At 38.7% G+C, this 13618-nt stretch overlaps 1 protein-coding gene across 1 annotated transcript; it reads right to left on the minus strand.

The window, feature by feature from the left end:
• Window positions 1-3804: 3804 nt before the first annotated feature.
• On the minus strand, window positions 3805-6612 carry LOC143418762 (uncharacterized). The gene is made up of 5 exons (XM_076884468.1): window positions 6540-6612; window positions 4771-5058; window positions 4469-4614; window positions 4094-4183; window positions 3805-3992 (listed from the first exon to the last, which is right to left on the minus strand). Exons 2-5 carry the CDS (start codon window positions 4870-4872, stop codon window positions 3860-3862), a joined length of 471 nt encoding a protein of 156 aa, XP_076740583.1. The 5' UTR covers window positions 4873-5058; window positions 6540-6612; the 3' UTR covers window positions 3805-3859.
• Window positions 6613-13618: the final 7006 nt, after the last annotated feature.

The raw sequence follows: 13618 nt of genomic DNA on the forward strand, positions 1-13618 counted from the left end.
TTCAGGGTTTTTTTCGGTTTTCAGCGTTATTTTGTTATCGTTTTTATCGTTTACTCGGTTTTCCTGGGTCCTTTCATGTGTGTTATGAATAAATCTTCTTTTTTTCGGTACTGGTACTAGTTTTATTTTGTTGTATTTATCCGCGACACCTTAAAGGCCGGTCCGTGAAAATATTGTCGGGCATAAACCGGTCCGTGGCGCAAAAAAGGTTGGGGACCGCTGCTTTAAGGTGATACTGTGCAAAGGAGGTAACTCCTTGAATCTGATGAAACACCTGGCGACACAGCATTTTGTTAAAGCCGAGAAATGCGCCGTATTTGATAGCTTGCTGAGAGACCTCACACCAGGCACATCTACTGCGGGTGTGGTGCCTGTTATCTGACCCGGAGTTAGCAACATTCCCCAAAAACCCAAAGACGAGAGTCCTGGCCCCTAGCCCTGCCAGTGTAGCAGAAATGATGACGGATGATGATGGCAGCAGCAGCCGTTCTTCTCTGCGTGAGTAGCTTAATGTTGTTCATGTGTAATTTACGTTGAGTAGGCTAACCACGTTATTACATTAATGCATGTAAAGTGAACTAGCAAACACCGTCGTAGTTACATGAGGCTGTCTTCCTGTTTGATGGCAGATACTCCCTTCACCCTGGCCAAAAAGGCTAAAATGACCAAAGAAAAAGTGGAAAACAGTTAAACATGAGAGGTTTTTGGACAAAGTTTGTGTTTTTTTTCCATTGTTTAAGCACTGCTTCCAGCCAAGAGTGATGCCATAAATCCCCTATAGCTGCAGAAAAGGCTAACATTGTTATCTATTTACATAAAACAGCTGAACATGAGAGGTTTTTGGACCAATTTTGTGTTCTCCATTCTTTAAGCACTGGTTTGAGCACCGTTTAAGCACCGGCACCGTTTCAAAAGTACCGGTTTGGTACTGGTATCGGATTAAACCTAAACGATACCCATCCCTAGTGATTAACTAATTTCACTACACAAACGGCAGTTGCAGTTACCACAGAAACAGCCACAGAGATACAGCACGAATGGGACATTTTCAGTAAAAAAAACCCCAGATAAATAAGAAAAGTTTTCAGCATCATTATCTTTAGAGAATCTGGTTGTTTATCTTTGCCTAAAGGTTGTCAGTTCAATCAAACACCTCCACCTGCTCAACATTTATGAACAGCCTGTTTTATGTGTTGTCTGACATCTGCCAGGATTTAACCACCGATCTTTTGTTTGACATTCACTGGAGATGAGGGTTGGATCATCTTTATCTACCAGGTCCTAATTAGTATCATCATCTTAAGCATTACCAAAAATGCATATAATTATAGCACTATTTGGCTATATTGATACTGGTACATTTAACAAGTCTAACCTTGAATTACATTCATTAGCCATGGCCATGAGGTGCAGCAATTTCATCCTCTGCTGATTGATTACCCGTCACGTTTCTCTCATAGTGCAGGTTTACAAAAGTAGAATGGGAGGTAGAGCCTTCATCTATCAGGGCCCTCTCCTGTGGAATCAGCTCTCAGTTTAGATTCAGAAGACAAAAACCCTCCCAACGTTTAAGAATCAAAGTTTGGCTGCAATAGCTGTATTTGATCTCAAATCATGTTTCCCTAAACCTAACAAAATAGATTTTTTTTTTAGCGAAAGTAAAAAGGCTATAGATAAGAAACAGTAACAGGAGCACACTTTCAAAGATTGAATACATATTAGAATTGCAGAAAAAATGAGACTCACTCATAATAAGACCTTTAAAATCTTTCCATATCTTCTATTTGCATTTCTTATTCTTTAAAACTCTTCAATAAATTCCGGTGTACCAGACGGGGCTTGTTAATAAATTCTTGTCATCACTGCCATGATAATGTTTATCTTCACAGTGTTGTATTTATCTTGATCCAGCTTTCTATGCCTAGTCTATTTAAATAGACTTCTCATCTCAGCAGGATAGTTAACGAACAACACATAAACCTTCAGAAAGCTTTAAGATCAAACTCAGATTTCAGTACATTTCCCAGGGCAAAAAAAGGTTAAAAGAAACTGTTGCTCTATCATCTAGTTCCTACCCCTGATAGATTATTACTGGACATTTACCACAAAAAACCCCAATTCTTTAAATTAAATTAAAAGCAGCCTGGATTAGTGCTACTTATGTGGTGTTGTGCAGCCATATATGTTTTTGAATTCAATTAAGGTGAAATTAAAGAATTAATAAAGTATTTAATCTTTTTAACACCATGCTGTCAAGTTCTGAAAGTATGGTGTTATGTTGGATGTGATGAATGGGAGATAGTCTCATTCAACAAGACATATTTTCTAAGTGTATTTAGATAGTATTCAGTGAAATTCATAGGAGGTGAACACTGTAGAGAACTGAAGGATAACAAGAAATTCTGATTACCGGTAATAACTTAAATAAACCAGACCTCACAGTCTTATGTGATGCATTGAACTGCACATCTGTTAATCAGGTGGTTATGGGATATCAGAAGTGTGATCCCGTTCAAACATATTGAACAACAAAAGTGCAACGCACCTGGTCTGAAAGCAGAATGTGTCTCCGCAGAAAATCACACCAAAGAGCTCTAATTTATGTATCAAATGTGGTCAAAGTACACTGAAAAAAAAAGTTCTTTCAATTTACTTGATTTTATTGTGTACATCGGTCCCACATAATATGAATAAGTATGACTGACTTAATTTTCCACTTTCCCTCAAGTAATTAATGCTTGTCAAATCAAAGTATTTTATTTACATCAGATTACTTAAAAAAATAATGTTTGATGTACTAATATTAATCTGTTATCATAATATCAATGTATTGCATAATGTCAATATATTTTAATGTTTAACACCAACTTATTTTTATTTGCCAGTGGTATGCAATGATATTATGTAATGTAAACACATTGCAATTATGTTCCTGCAACCCAACTTTTGGCTTTAAATTCTACTTAATTTTTTCAATTGAAATATTAACTGATCATTATTGACAAAAAAAGGCAAAGACTGTGAGTGCTACTGAACAATTCACCTTTATTAAACTGTAACAGCAGTGAAAGCAGCAATTCTGCCATGAACAAGTCCAAAATCACATCCATATAAACTTGTTAACACATTTTTAAAGATAGCCTGCAGAAATAACTGAAAGAAAAAGTTAGTTTGAGAATATATTTGCAAATATTTCACAAAAAACTGACCTTAGCAGCAAATAAAAGAAATTGCTTATAGATGATCCTGTCATCTCTTACATATAACATTTGTATTAATTACACAATTGAAAATGTAAACTAAATTAAGACTACCTAAAAAAAAGCAACACGCTTTTATGAATAAACAGATTTACACAAATATAACTTGTGTACTATTTGACAACAGTTTCAGCTTCTGTACAAGTATTTATCTGTACAAGATTTCTAATAAGTTAAGCCTTAAATGACATTGTTACATAACTAATACCAAACACCTACATGAATTTTAATCTTCATTTTAAACATGTAAGCAGGACATTAAGGTTGACTTAGAACATATTGCTAAAAATCATCAGTAGAAATTTCTTACAACATGATACCAAAAGGAAAAATCATCCTGCATTGCAGTCACATGAGGGGAAAGCAATAAAAACATAAGCAGTATAACGTTACTGAACACAAAATGAAAAACTGCAAAGAATTGCAGAAGTGCAGTCTCTGACTTCTCAATGAAACAGATGGTTTTTGAAAGCAAGAACTTTAGAGAGTTTAGCTCCATCCAGTTCCATGAAAACCTTCTGGAAAACATCAAAGTTGTAGGGTAGGCAAGGTTTAATGCATACATGAGTCCAAATAGCATTATCACAGCAAATGCTACATTATCCAAATTCTTCGCCACCCTGATGCCTGCAAGGACAACTCTTGTTCATCTGCTGAAGCTTGATCTTTAAGAAGATAAATTCAAACAGTGGTGTCTTCAACAGTCTCACTGATGGCATGTTCTTCCATGCCCTGTAAAAAAGAAGCCATGTTAGTCATTTCATGCCAAGTAAATAATATGACACTGTGGAAAGTCCGGAAAAAAAAGAAAAAAAAAAAAGACAAGTACATACCACATACTCCCGGATAAGCATGCCAGGGTCTTCACCCATGTAGATACACACTCCCTTGACACACTCACGTTCAGCATCAACATCTTCACACTGAAATGAAATGTATGTAATTAGCATCTTCATTCAGCTCTTGTCCTTCATTTAAGTTTTAATAGTGTACTTTGCATGAATGTTTTTAAAGTAAAGGCACACAAATTAATAATAGGTTTACTGGCAATTAATAATAAGTTGACAAAGTGAAGGTTAAAAAAACAAGCAGATGTAAAAATACAATATGAGAGAATTTATCATGGAAAACATTTGAAATCTTCCACAATTGTAAAGTTTCATCCAAAGAGGATCATGTTAAGTGAATGTTGAGGCTTAATCACTTACATTATCCACACAATTCTTTTCAGTATTAGTCCAAGCTCTCCTCTTGTGTTGACCAACTTCACCAGGTTGTCCAAGTGGAGATCCAGCTGAGCCAGGAACTTTGTCTGAGGGGGGATGGTGGCAATTCTCTTCAACTCAGCGTTGATCTGAAAACATGAGCACAGAGGAATGAGCTTTAAAGGTTTAATACCTGGAAGAAGGCTGCAATCACTCATTCTGAAGAAATGGGCTGTCAAATAACAACTGTGCCTTAACCATTTAGGCTAATACCACAAGAACACCGTGTATGAGGCAAACCTTACCTCATGGAAATCAATTAGAGCAGGCCATCTTGCCATGAAAGCCTCCACCATTGGTGCATCACGAACACCTTCATGTCTTCTGTATGAAAAAGTCTTTCCCATCTTGAGTTTCACCAACTCTGTTACTCTTTTTTATGTCCAAGTCTGAAACTGCCCTGAAGACAACACTGTCTCTTGACTTCAACGATGAGATCCTCAGTTGATTCAGGTGCTCCATTAGAGAGTGAGCCTTCGACAGGTTCCGTCAGCCAAAACAGTCTTTAGGACCATAGGACTCCCCATAGGACTCTGTAGGCAAAAAAGAATTACATATTCAGAAAGAATCCTTTCAGTTTAGTTTTCATAAAGCTATCCATACCCAATAGTCAAAGTTATAAAGATCAGACATAAAAAAAGAAGAATTTATCTAATGAAATACATGCGACTGAACCTATTACACTTATATGAACACCTTTTATTTCTATATGCCTTTTTAAAGTCACAATGTGGACTGATCCAATCTCATAGTTAACTAATGGATAAGTATCAAGGAGTTCACAGAGTGAAATGAGAGTGAATAATCTTGTGGATACTGGGCTGAGCTCAAAAGCTGTCGTGCTCTCTGTACCAGCCACCAAGCTCTCTGACAATGTAGAATATGCTGTGGTACAATGCAGATATGGTTTTTCAGTATTCTGGCAATCCACCTGCTGCCCTTTGGGCCAGTACCATTCCATTTCTATAAGTTATGCCCTTTAATGTCACACACTGTGCAAGGTTGACCTCTAGAATGTCAGGGAATATGTACCTAATGACTTAAGGTATCTCCTCTTTAAGTCTTTAACTCTTTAAATCCACCAGAAAGGCCGATACAGCTGAGCCCTCTAATTCAGAATTGCCAAGAGATGGGGAGTTTAGATGGTAAGCTATCATCATCTGATGTTTTGACTTCTGTAATCATAAAGGTAAAAATTCCACCATCACAAAAAACATTAATTTTAATTGAAAAAAGGTATTCCAGTCCAGAAGAGCATCAATGGTTTCTTTAAAGTACCAATCTTTCCCTCATTTATATATAATGTTTTGAGAAGCAGCTCACATATGTTCTACACAAAGTAGAAAAAAAAAAGGGGGGGGGGGGGCTCCTAATTTTTGTTAGGACGATGTTGGAAAATTCACAATACATCACTTAATAAGATATAGTCTGTTGAACAAACTTATCTCCTTGTAGATATCTGCTGTATTATTTGGGCTTGACCAATAGAATAGTCAAGTAAGTGACACTTCACCTAAAACAATGACTAAATGGAAAAATGATTTGGCATTTATGGGCACAGGTTCTTAAACCCACGTCTAAGGTGGCAGGATCCTTATTATAACTTGAGTGCGTGTCAGCAGCAAGAATTAAGGTATGGCACTGTGGGGCTCCCAGCTTCTTAAACTCTGACGGTTACAGCCGGACTAATTAGCCACTGTAGCCATAACTAGCACGAGTAACACAAACACTATTGCACTCTCTCAGTGACGTTTTAACTTGCTAAGCCATCAAAAACGTCAGTGCTCTCTGTCACATGCATAAATTCCATATCTGACCGACAACAGCTGCTTTCTCCCGACTATGTGCAATTTGTTAATATTTTTCAGCTTTAGCCACAAAGCTAATACCAACTTTAGCTAGCACTGTAAAAACAACATGCAGATTGCATTACAGATTACTTTTCATATAGCATGCACTACAACAATTCTGTGAAAACGTACCCAACTAAAACAAATGTATTTAAATTACTTACCTTCTCACTATGCCTGACTCAGTGCCAAAGGTTGCATGTGGCTGAACAGTCTTCCAGAATCTGGCGGTCAATTGCGCTCTCCTTAAATTATGTTGTTGTCTTATTGGATAAGACTCTAGGTCTTATTATCCAATCATATTTAGTTGTTGTCTTTGAATATATTGCATCATTTCCGGTTGTGGTCAAACATGATTACAATGGTTTTAGTATTCTAATTTAGTCACTTTAAATCAATGCAAGAAAAATTAGTAGTCTCAGTATTGTTTATAATCAAGTAAATGGTACTTTATTTAATAATGTAAATAAGAGAAACATGAAAAGCTAGTGTAGCATTAACTAAATTCATTTGTGCAAATTCAAAAGCCTGCCAATTCCCATTTTTTCAGTGTACTGCTTGATGATGTGGTGCTTTTCTCCCCTGCATGTGTGTTAAATTTATTGTTTCTAACAGTCAGTAGTTCCTCAGTATTCTGCAAATCAATACACTGTAATTCAGCAACAAAGGCAAATGAAAAGCGTACCTGACAGGAACTTTGACCACTATTGAAGACTAAAAAGCACCCAACTTATCTATTAGACAACACTATATTGTAACACAGTTTTAGAGCCATCTCTCTTACTGAGATCTGGGAGCATGGTGAACATGGTGACATTCTTAAATGTAATAAGATGAGTATCAGTAAGAATTTCACCTGGAGGTAAAACAGTAATTTAAAAAAAGCTATGCAAAAGTATAAATTATATTTTATATTTGGATTCAGTCTTCTGCAGTCATCTGAGTTAAATGTAATTATTTTGATACTAAAAACCGTAGTTGAAGAGTTTATCCCTAAAACATTCAATTGTATGTATTCTGAGGAAATTCTGGGATAAAAGGAGATGATCTAAAGCCATTTTAAAGGCTGTCTGGGGTGATTTAGTGTCATTACTGAAGCTGGATCTATTACACTAAAGATAATGAAAGTCATAATAGCTTTTCACCGTGTGTGTGTTATCAATCGATCACTCTGTCATCTGGTTCGCTTTTTAAAGTGAATTGTCAGTGAAAGTGATGAAAAAGTGGACCAAGAACACATTTAAGTGGCAAGTGCAGGAGTCAATCAATCAGCTGAATATTCTTTTTAATTATACACTAACATTTTCCACAATTTTGAGTGTTTCATAAGATCTTAAGCAAACAAGAACATGACAGAAGGCTGTCTCACACAGCGTTTGGCTGCAAGTGTCCTGTCCCGATCATGCATTTACTAACAGGTCATCAGAATTAAAATGGCAATGTACAACTCCACTCTCCTGCAACACCTCATTTAGAGCAAAATTCTGTAAATGCGTACTTCTCCCAAGGCTGAGCATTCCCCTGACACCATGAAAAAATTCAGTCCCTAGTTCTTGAATTATCTGGATCTTTGACAGCTGGCAAATTACTTCAATTTAATTTGTATGACATGACATAAAATGCCCAGTGATACTGTATCTCTCAGTGGTCAAGAGTATTTAGAGAAATTCCTAAATCCATCGGCAGAATGATTCCAAAAATGAATGCCATCTAACTTGGGCCAAATCCCATCTTTAGTAAAACTTTCATACAATTCACCCCATATTTTGAGTGATTCAGGTAGAACAGCGGCCCCAACCCCCAGGCCACGGACAGTCAGTGAGTCGTTTGGTACAGGGCCGCGAGTGTTGAGGCTCGGGTGTGAAACTGATGGTTTTCAGGGTTTTTATTGGTTTGTAGCGTTATTTTTTTATCGTTTTTATCGTTAACTCGGTTTCCCTGGGTCTTTTCTCGTGGCAAGACAAAGTGAACAACCACATAACCTTGTAGGCAGACTCCACTAATGATAAAGCAAAGCAAATATAGACTTTGTAGCAGCCTTCCAGATCCACACATACTGTAAAACACTGGATACATTAGTTCTATTTGTAAGCACACATTTAGAATCAGAATCAGAAACTTTATTGTCATTGTCACAAGAACAATGAAATTAAGAATGGTCCCCGATCATTGCATCATCCCTAGCAATATCAAAATATAAATTTAGTTTACTTATGCATTCATACCAGTTCATTACCTTGTTTGATTTTTGACTAAGCGTTGTTTCTTTTACTTGCGTCTTACCTGCCATGATCCCTGGGAGTTGCAGGACAAAAGGTGGTGGCCAGGGTTTGAAGCCATTAAATACAAAGAGGGATAACTGGACCGCACCACCACTTCCTGCTAAAGGGGGAGAATGTGTATTTTCTTTAATTAAAAAAAAAAAAGCTTTTGTATTTGATTGGATATTTGAGTTTAGGGTTCAGTGGTTTTGATTTTCTTCTTTGGTGTTTATTTTATTAACAAACTAGACTGTAATGCATCATTTTTGTGGTTTATGATTGTGTTTTGTTTCTGATCAGCCATTATCTATACCCTTCTTGTGTGTCGTTTCCTGTTTGGGTCAGTTATATTTGTTTGGGCAGTTGTTTGGTTTGTTAAGTTTGTAGTTCTTTGTCTGAGTTCAGTTTTGTTTCTTTGACCTCTTTTATAAGCTCAACATTTATTACTTTTGTAAATATAATTTTTGGGGGTTAAATAAATGAAAACTCTGACTCCTGCAGTTTACTTTTGTGTGTGTTTGTGTGTGTGTGTGGATTTGTTGTTGTTGTTGTTGTGCCTGTCCCGTTTGGATCTTTAGCCATCAGAATTATTGTCTGAAGGCCAAGAAAGATGCCAAGAGGATTTACTTTACCAAGTGGATCATCATGGCCTTGCCATATTGGTCCATTTGATTGACCTTTATTATAATTATGTATTTATTTGATTTGATTTTTGGTTGTTACAGACGGGACAGACATGACTGGGGGATAGCTAGCAGTAGATTCTAAATATTACATGTTCTTGTGCAGCACGCAAGATTGACAGCGCACAATGTGCTTTGAGGTAGCAGCCAAGAAAGGTGTAGTTTGTGTCTGTGAACACCTGTGTGCACACCTGTGTGGATCAGCACGCTTGAATTCCAAAGGATCTGCTAGGGAGTGTGGGGAGCCATAGCCCCATCCCCCAGGGCATGAAGCAGGTATGGAGGAGATCCAGATATCCAGAGGCCCCAGAGTACGAGGACCCGAGGAGACACAGACAAACAGGCGCATGCAGACACAAACGTGCATTCCCACCCCCATATACACAAACAAATACTCAGCACTCACCCAACGTGGAGACAGACACAAATAGACACTATACACACATTCACACTCCCCAAACATACTCTATATCCCAGGTCCGGGTACTCCTGCCCCCAGACGGGCAAACCGTACCTGGACCCAGGAGATGTAAGCCTTCTCTCTTTGGTGGAGGAAAGAAGACCGCCTTCTTATTTGCAGTAGCAGGGAGGCCCCGCATCCCAGACCCCAATCTAACGGCCAGCACCTCCTCTCAGCCCCTCAGCCCCGACGGTTAATAGAACGGGGGTGAGTGAAGACCCCAAACCTCCCTCCGCCCGCTCATATGTAATGTTGCTGCGTGTTGTTCTGAAGTGCATTTAAAATACAGGAGGGCATGGTGCTTCCTGCCAGAGAGCAGCACAGCTCCTCCTTGTGTGTGTGTTTTTTAAGGCATCTTAACACATGTAAACACTGATGGACAGCATGTAAAAAAAAAAAACAGAAAAACAATCTCTATCTTTGTGAGCGCTTGTGCTGCAGAGTCGCTCACACATTTTAATACACAGGCAAAGTTTCATACATTCCATAAATGTTCCATTCGTACTGGTCAAGTCTTCTCCAAGGTTTTTGTCATAAATAGCACTGACATTTGGTTTTAAAAAGAGCTTTAATGTTTGAGTGAGGGCTAGTATTTAAATCTTAGTGCAGGCTGCATGGAAATTTAAACCTGACATTTTTTTTTAATCAAGCACTGATATTTTGGCAGATCCTCAGTTCTTCAGTTTACTGTACTTTCTGGAAAGTCACTTCAGAAAGTACAGCCATAAAGTCATAAACATATTCCATATCCTTTGCAGCTTTGAGACATCTGCCGTCAATGCAATATGTAAAGCAGTGTGTGTGTTGACAGCAGTGTGTTTTTCAGTTAAATTCTCCACAAAGCTGGTAAAAGGTTGTGACTGAACCTGCTTTTTATTGAAAATAAATAAAATGTTCTGTATGTAATTAAAAACATAAAGTCTTGGCTGTGTCACTGATACATTCTTTTATTTGTCATTCAACACTGTCATATGTTTGATTCAAAGTGCTGGTGCCTTGGATTTGAAAATCTGATCCAATCCTTATGGTTTCCCATAGTGAGGTAGTTATTAAATAAACATGTTTACACTTTGCCTGACACGGGGTGCTATATTCAACAAATGTCTCTATGCCTCACCTGATTTAAGTCAATAAACTTGACCTGACTAATACAGCATCCTATCATTAGTGATAACTGATAACTTTGCACTCCACTTCCACTTCAAGTTCAATAAGGAAGATCTGTAATCACTCATCTGGCTGCTTTCCTTGGTTTTCAGCTGCTATGCTGTTCTTTACATCACTTCAACTTTCCCACGCTGTCAAACTCATGACTGACATCATTAAACTAATCCAATCATCTTCTTGCCCACCTACTATGAGTCAGTCAGCCTCCTCACTGTGTTCTTTAAATTTCAGTGTTTTTCCGCCGTTCTCCCTTTTAGTCTCTGATTCACTCTCCATCTCTCCATCACAGCTCAACCCAAGCCTCCATCTTCATCCATTCTTCCATGATGATTTTCAGACTCTAACCGCCAAATAATTGATCTCAATGAGTCGAGTTCTGTTCTTCTATATGATCTGTACTTATTTAAAATTCCACGTTTTGTGTTTTAAAAAGGTAAATGTAAAAACTAATATGGTGTATAGTGGTTTGCACACACACATGACAAAGATATACCATACCAACTCCACAATCATTCAGTCTTTTTTTTCCTTTCCTTTTCTTTTTTTTATCATCAGTGTCTGTAAATGAAATGGTTGCTGTGTGAAGCATTTCTGCATGACATTGATTTTTATTGGTGTTTTGCAAGGTTACCTGACTGTGACGAAGATAGACTAAAAGCTGTGAATAGGGCTGGGGAATGTATGTGGGCTTTAGATGATGATGAGATGAGATAGCCTTTATTTGTCAGTTGCAGGTCTTTTGCCCACAACCGAGATGACAGATCTTGCCGACCGTACATACAATACAAACATCACATTGGGGAGACAGGTCAGGCTAGGTAGCGAGGAAAAGAACATCGAAATGTGTAACACAAAAGGATAATACAGGAATGCACAGATAACAACACACCATAGCACAATAAACACAGACAAGCAACATGGGAAAGAGTTCCAGTGTGTACATCTGATCTGGGACCGCTGCAATCTTTCGACTGCGCCTCCAGCTGACCCGATGTCCACATCAGAGGGGAGGTAAGCGTTGGAGGTGGCGTTGGATCCGGGGTAGGGAGGGTGATGCGTCAGTGAGTGCTTATCAGCATCAGTATATGTATGTGTTTGTGTGTCCATAGTTCAGCTGTGACAGTGTCCTTCGCCCTGCCAGGCTAAGTAAACAGTCTTCCAGCCAACCCAGGTGGCCTTGTAGGGAATGGGAAGGAACAGACTCAACACAGTCGTTATCAGGGAGTTTTTGTTCAGCTCCAGCCTTGAGCTCCGGCCTTGAGCCCACAACTGGCGCTGAAGGGGTAGCCGCATTATGATGGTAATTTTTCTTTTGCAACAACTCATGAGAATTTCAAAGCTGTTCTTTAACACTCCGACACTGGTCTCTCAATCTCCCGTTGGAGAACCGCGAGCTTCCGCATGATGGTATCAAACTTGCACTCCGTGGTCTTGTCATTCCTTTGCTCAGAGAGCCGATTCTGAGAACTCACGACTGCAGTGAACTGTTCCACAATGTAATACAACTTTCGCTCAAAGGTATTCTGAGCAGGCCTCTCCTTGATGTAACCCAGTATAAGCTCAGAGGTGTTATTCTGAGTATTCACGGCAGCTGTAAGCGTCTCCAAGGTCTTAACCATGCTGCTTTCGATGAGCCCGTTCTAAGAAGTCGCGCCTCGTCCCATCGTTTCAATCCCAGCGGGCAGCCTTGGGGGGGTTTGAACAGCCGGTTCCGCTTTCTTAATTCTCCAATAAGCCAGGGCCAAGCCAGCTCCGATCAGCAAGAACCCTGTTATCATGGTTCCGAATAGGTAGATATCTTCAGCGTCCTCGATCGACAGTCTCGCCAGGCACACGACCCTCCATTTCTGCCACCCATCCATCGTGTATCCAGCGGAGAAAGTCCCTCCAGGGCACTCGGGCTCTCCCGAGCCCAGACTTCTCGTTGAGAAAAGGGTGTCAATAGCATTCAGAGACCAGTTGATCAAATCCATAATTCTCTTTAGGTTTTAGAAACAGACTGTGAGAGAGTGTTCCAGGGAAAGTAATACAAAAAAACACGAGACTAGACAAGGACATAAGAACTAAGCAGGGGAGATAAGGGAGAGGAGAGGAGAAAAAGTGCGTCCGCCTCCTCCGAGAGCCAAAAGTGCCTGAACATATCAGTGAATGTGTTGTATCAGATGGTCAGATGGAGAAAATTAAACTGTCATGTTCCTGGAGACGGCTACATGCCGGCACAATGCACACCTTGTTCATGTGCACTGCAGGCTGACATAAATGCAGTATATTGTGAGAAACAGCATGTGCATGATGATTTTTTAAAATCATTTTTAAAAGCAAAAGAATAATAATACACTTAAATATAACCTCACATGTGTTTAATCCCACTGACCTTTATTTGGTATCATGGAGATGCAGCTATGCTTACATTCCATTGTCAGACATTAATTTCAGTCTGGGAGCTTAGAGAATATGATGGTCATTTGAGTGGTTAGTTACAGAATTTTTGGCCTATCAGGCACGGTTTAGGGATTTCAAAGAAGCAACCAAAAGATATTTGTATAAGAAGTGGGAGCAATCAGCTCCTTCACAAAGCTAAATAACCAACGTACAATAATAAAAGTTGAGAAAAATTAACAAAAATAGAAAATAAGAATCAAACTAAACTGAAAATTATCAAAGTGAAAAAT

The sequence above is a fragment of the Maylandia zebra genome, linkage group LG5, assembly GCF_041146795.1.
Source record: "Maylandia zebra isolate NMK-2024a linkage group LG5, Mzebra_GT3a, whole genome shotgun sequence".
In the NCBI taxonomy this organism is placed as follows: Eukaryota; Metazoa; Chordata; class Actinopteri; order Cichliformes; family Cichlidae; genus Maylandia; species Maylandia zebra.

Coding starts and splice junctions, on each gene's coding strand:
- LOC143418762 (XM_076884468.1), bottom strand. CDS start 4,872: ATGGGAAAGACTTTTTCATACAGAAGACATGAAGGTGTTCGTGATGCA. Junction 4,615..4,770: donor CTCTAATTGATTTCCATGAG/GTAAGGTTTGCC, acceptor TCATGTTTTCAG/ATCAACGCTGAGTTGAAGAG. Junction 3,993..4,093: donor TGCTTATCCGGGAGTATGTG/GTATGTACTTGT, acceptor TCTTTTTTACAG/GGCATGGAAGAACATGCCAT.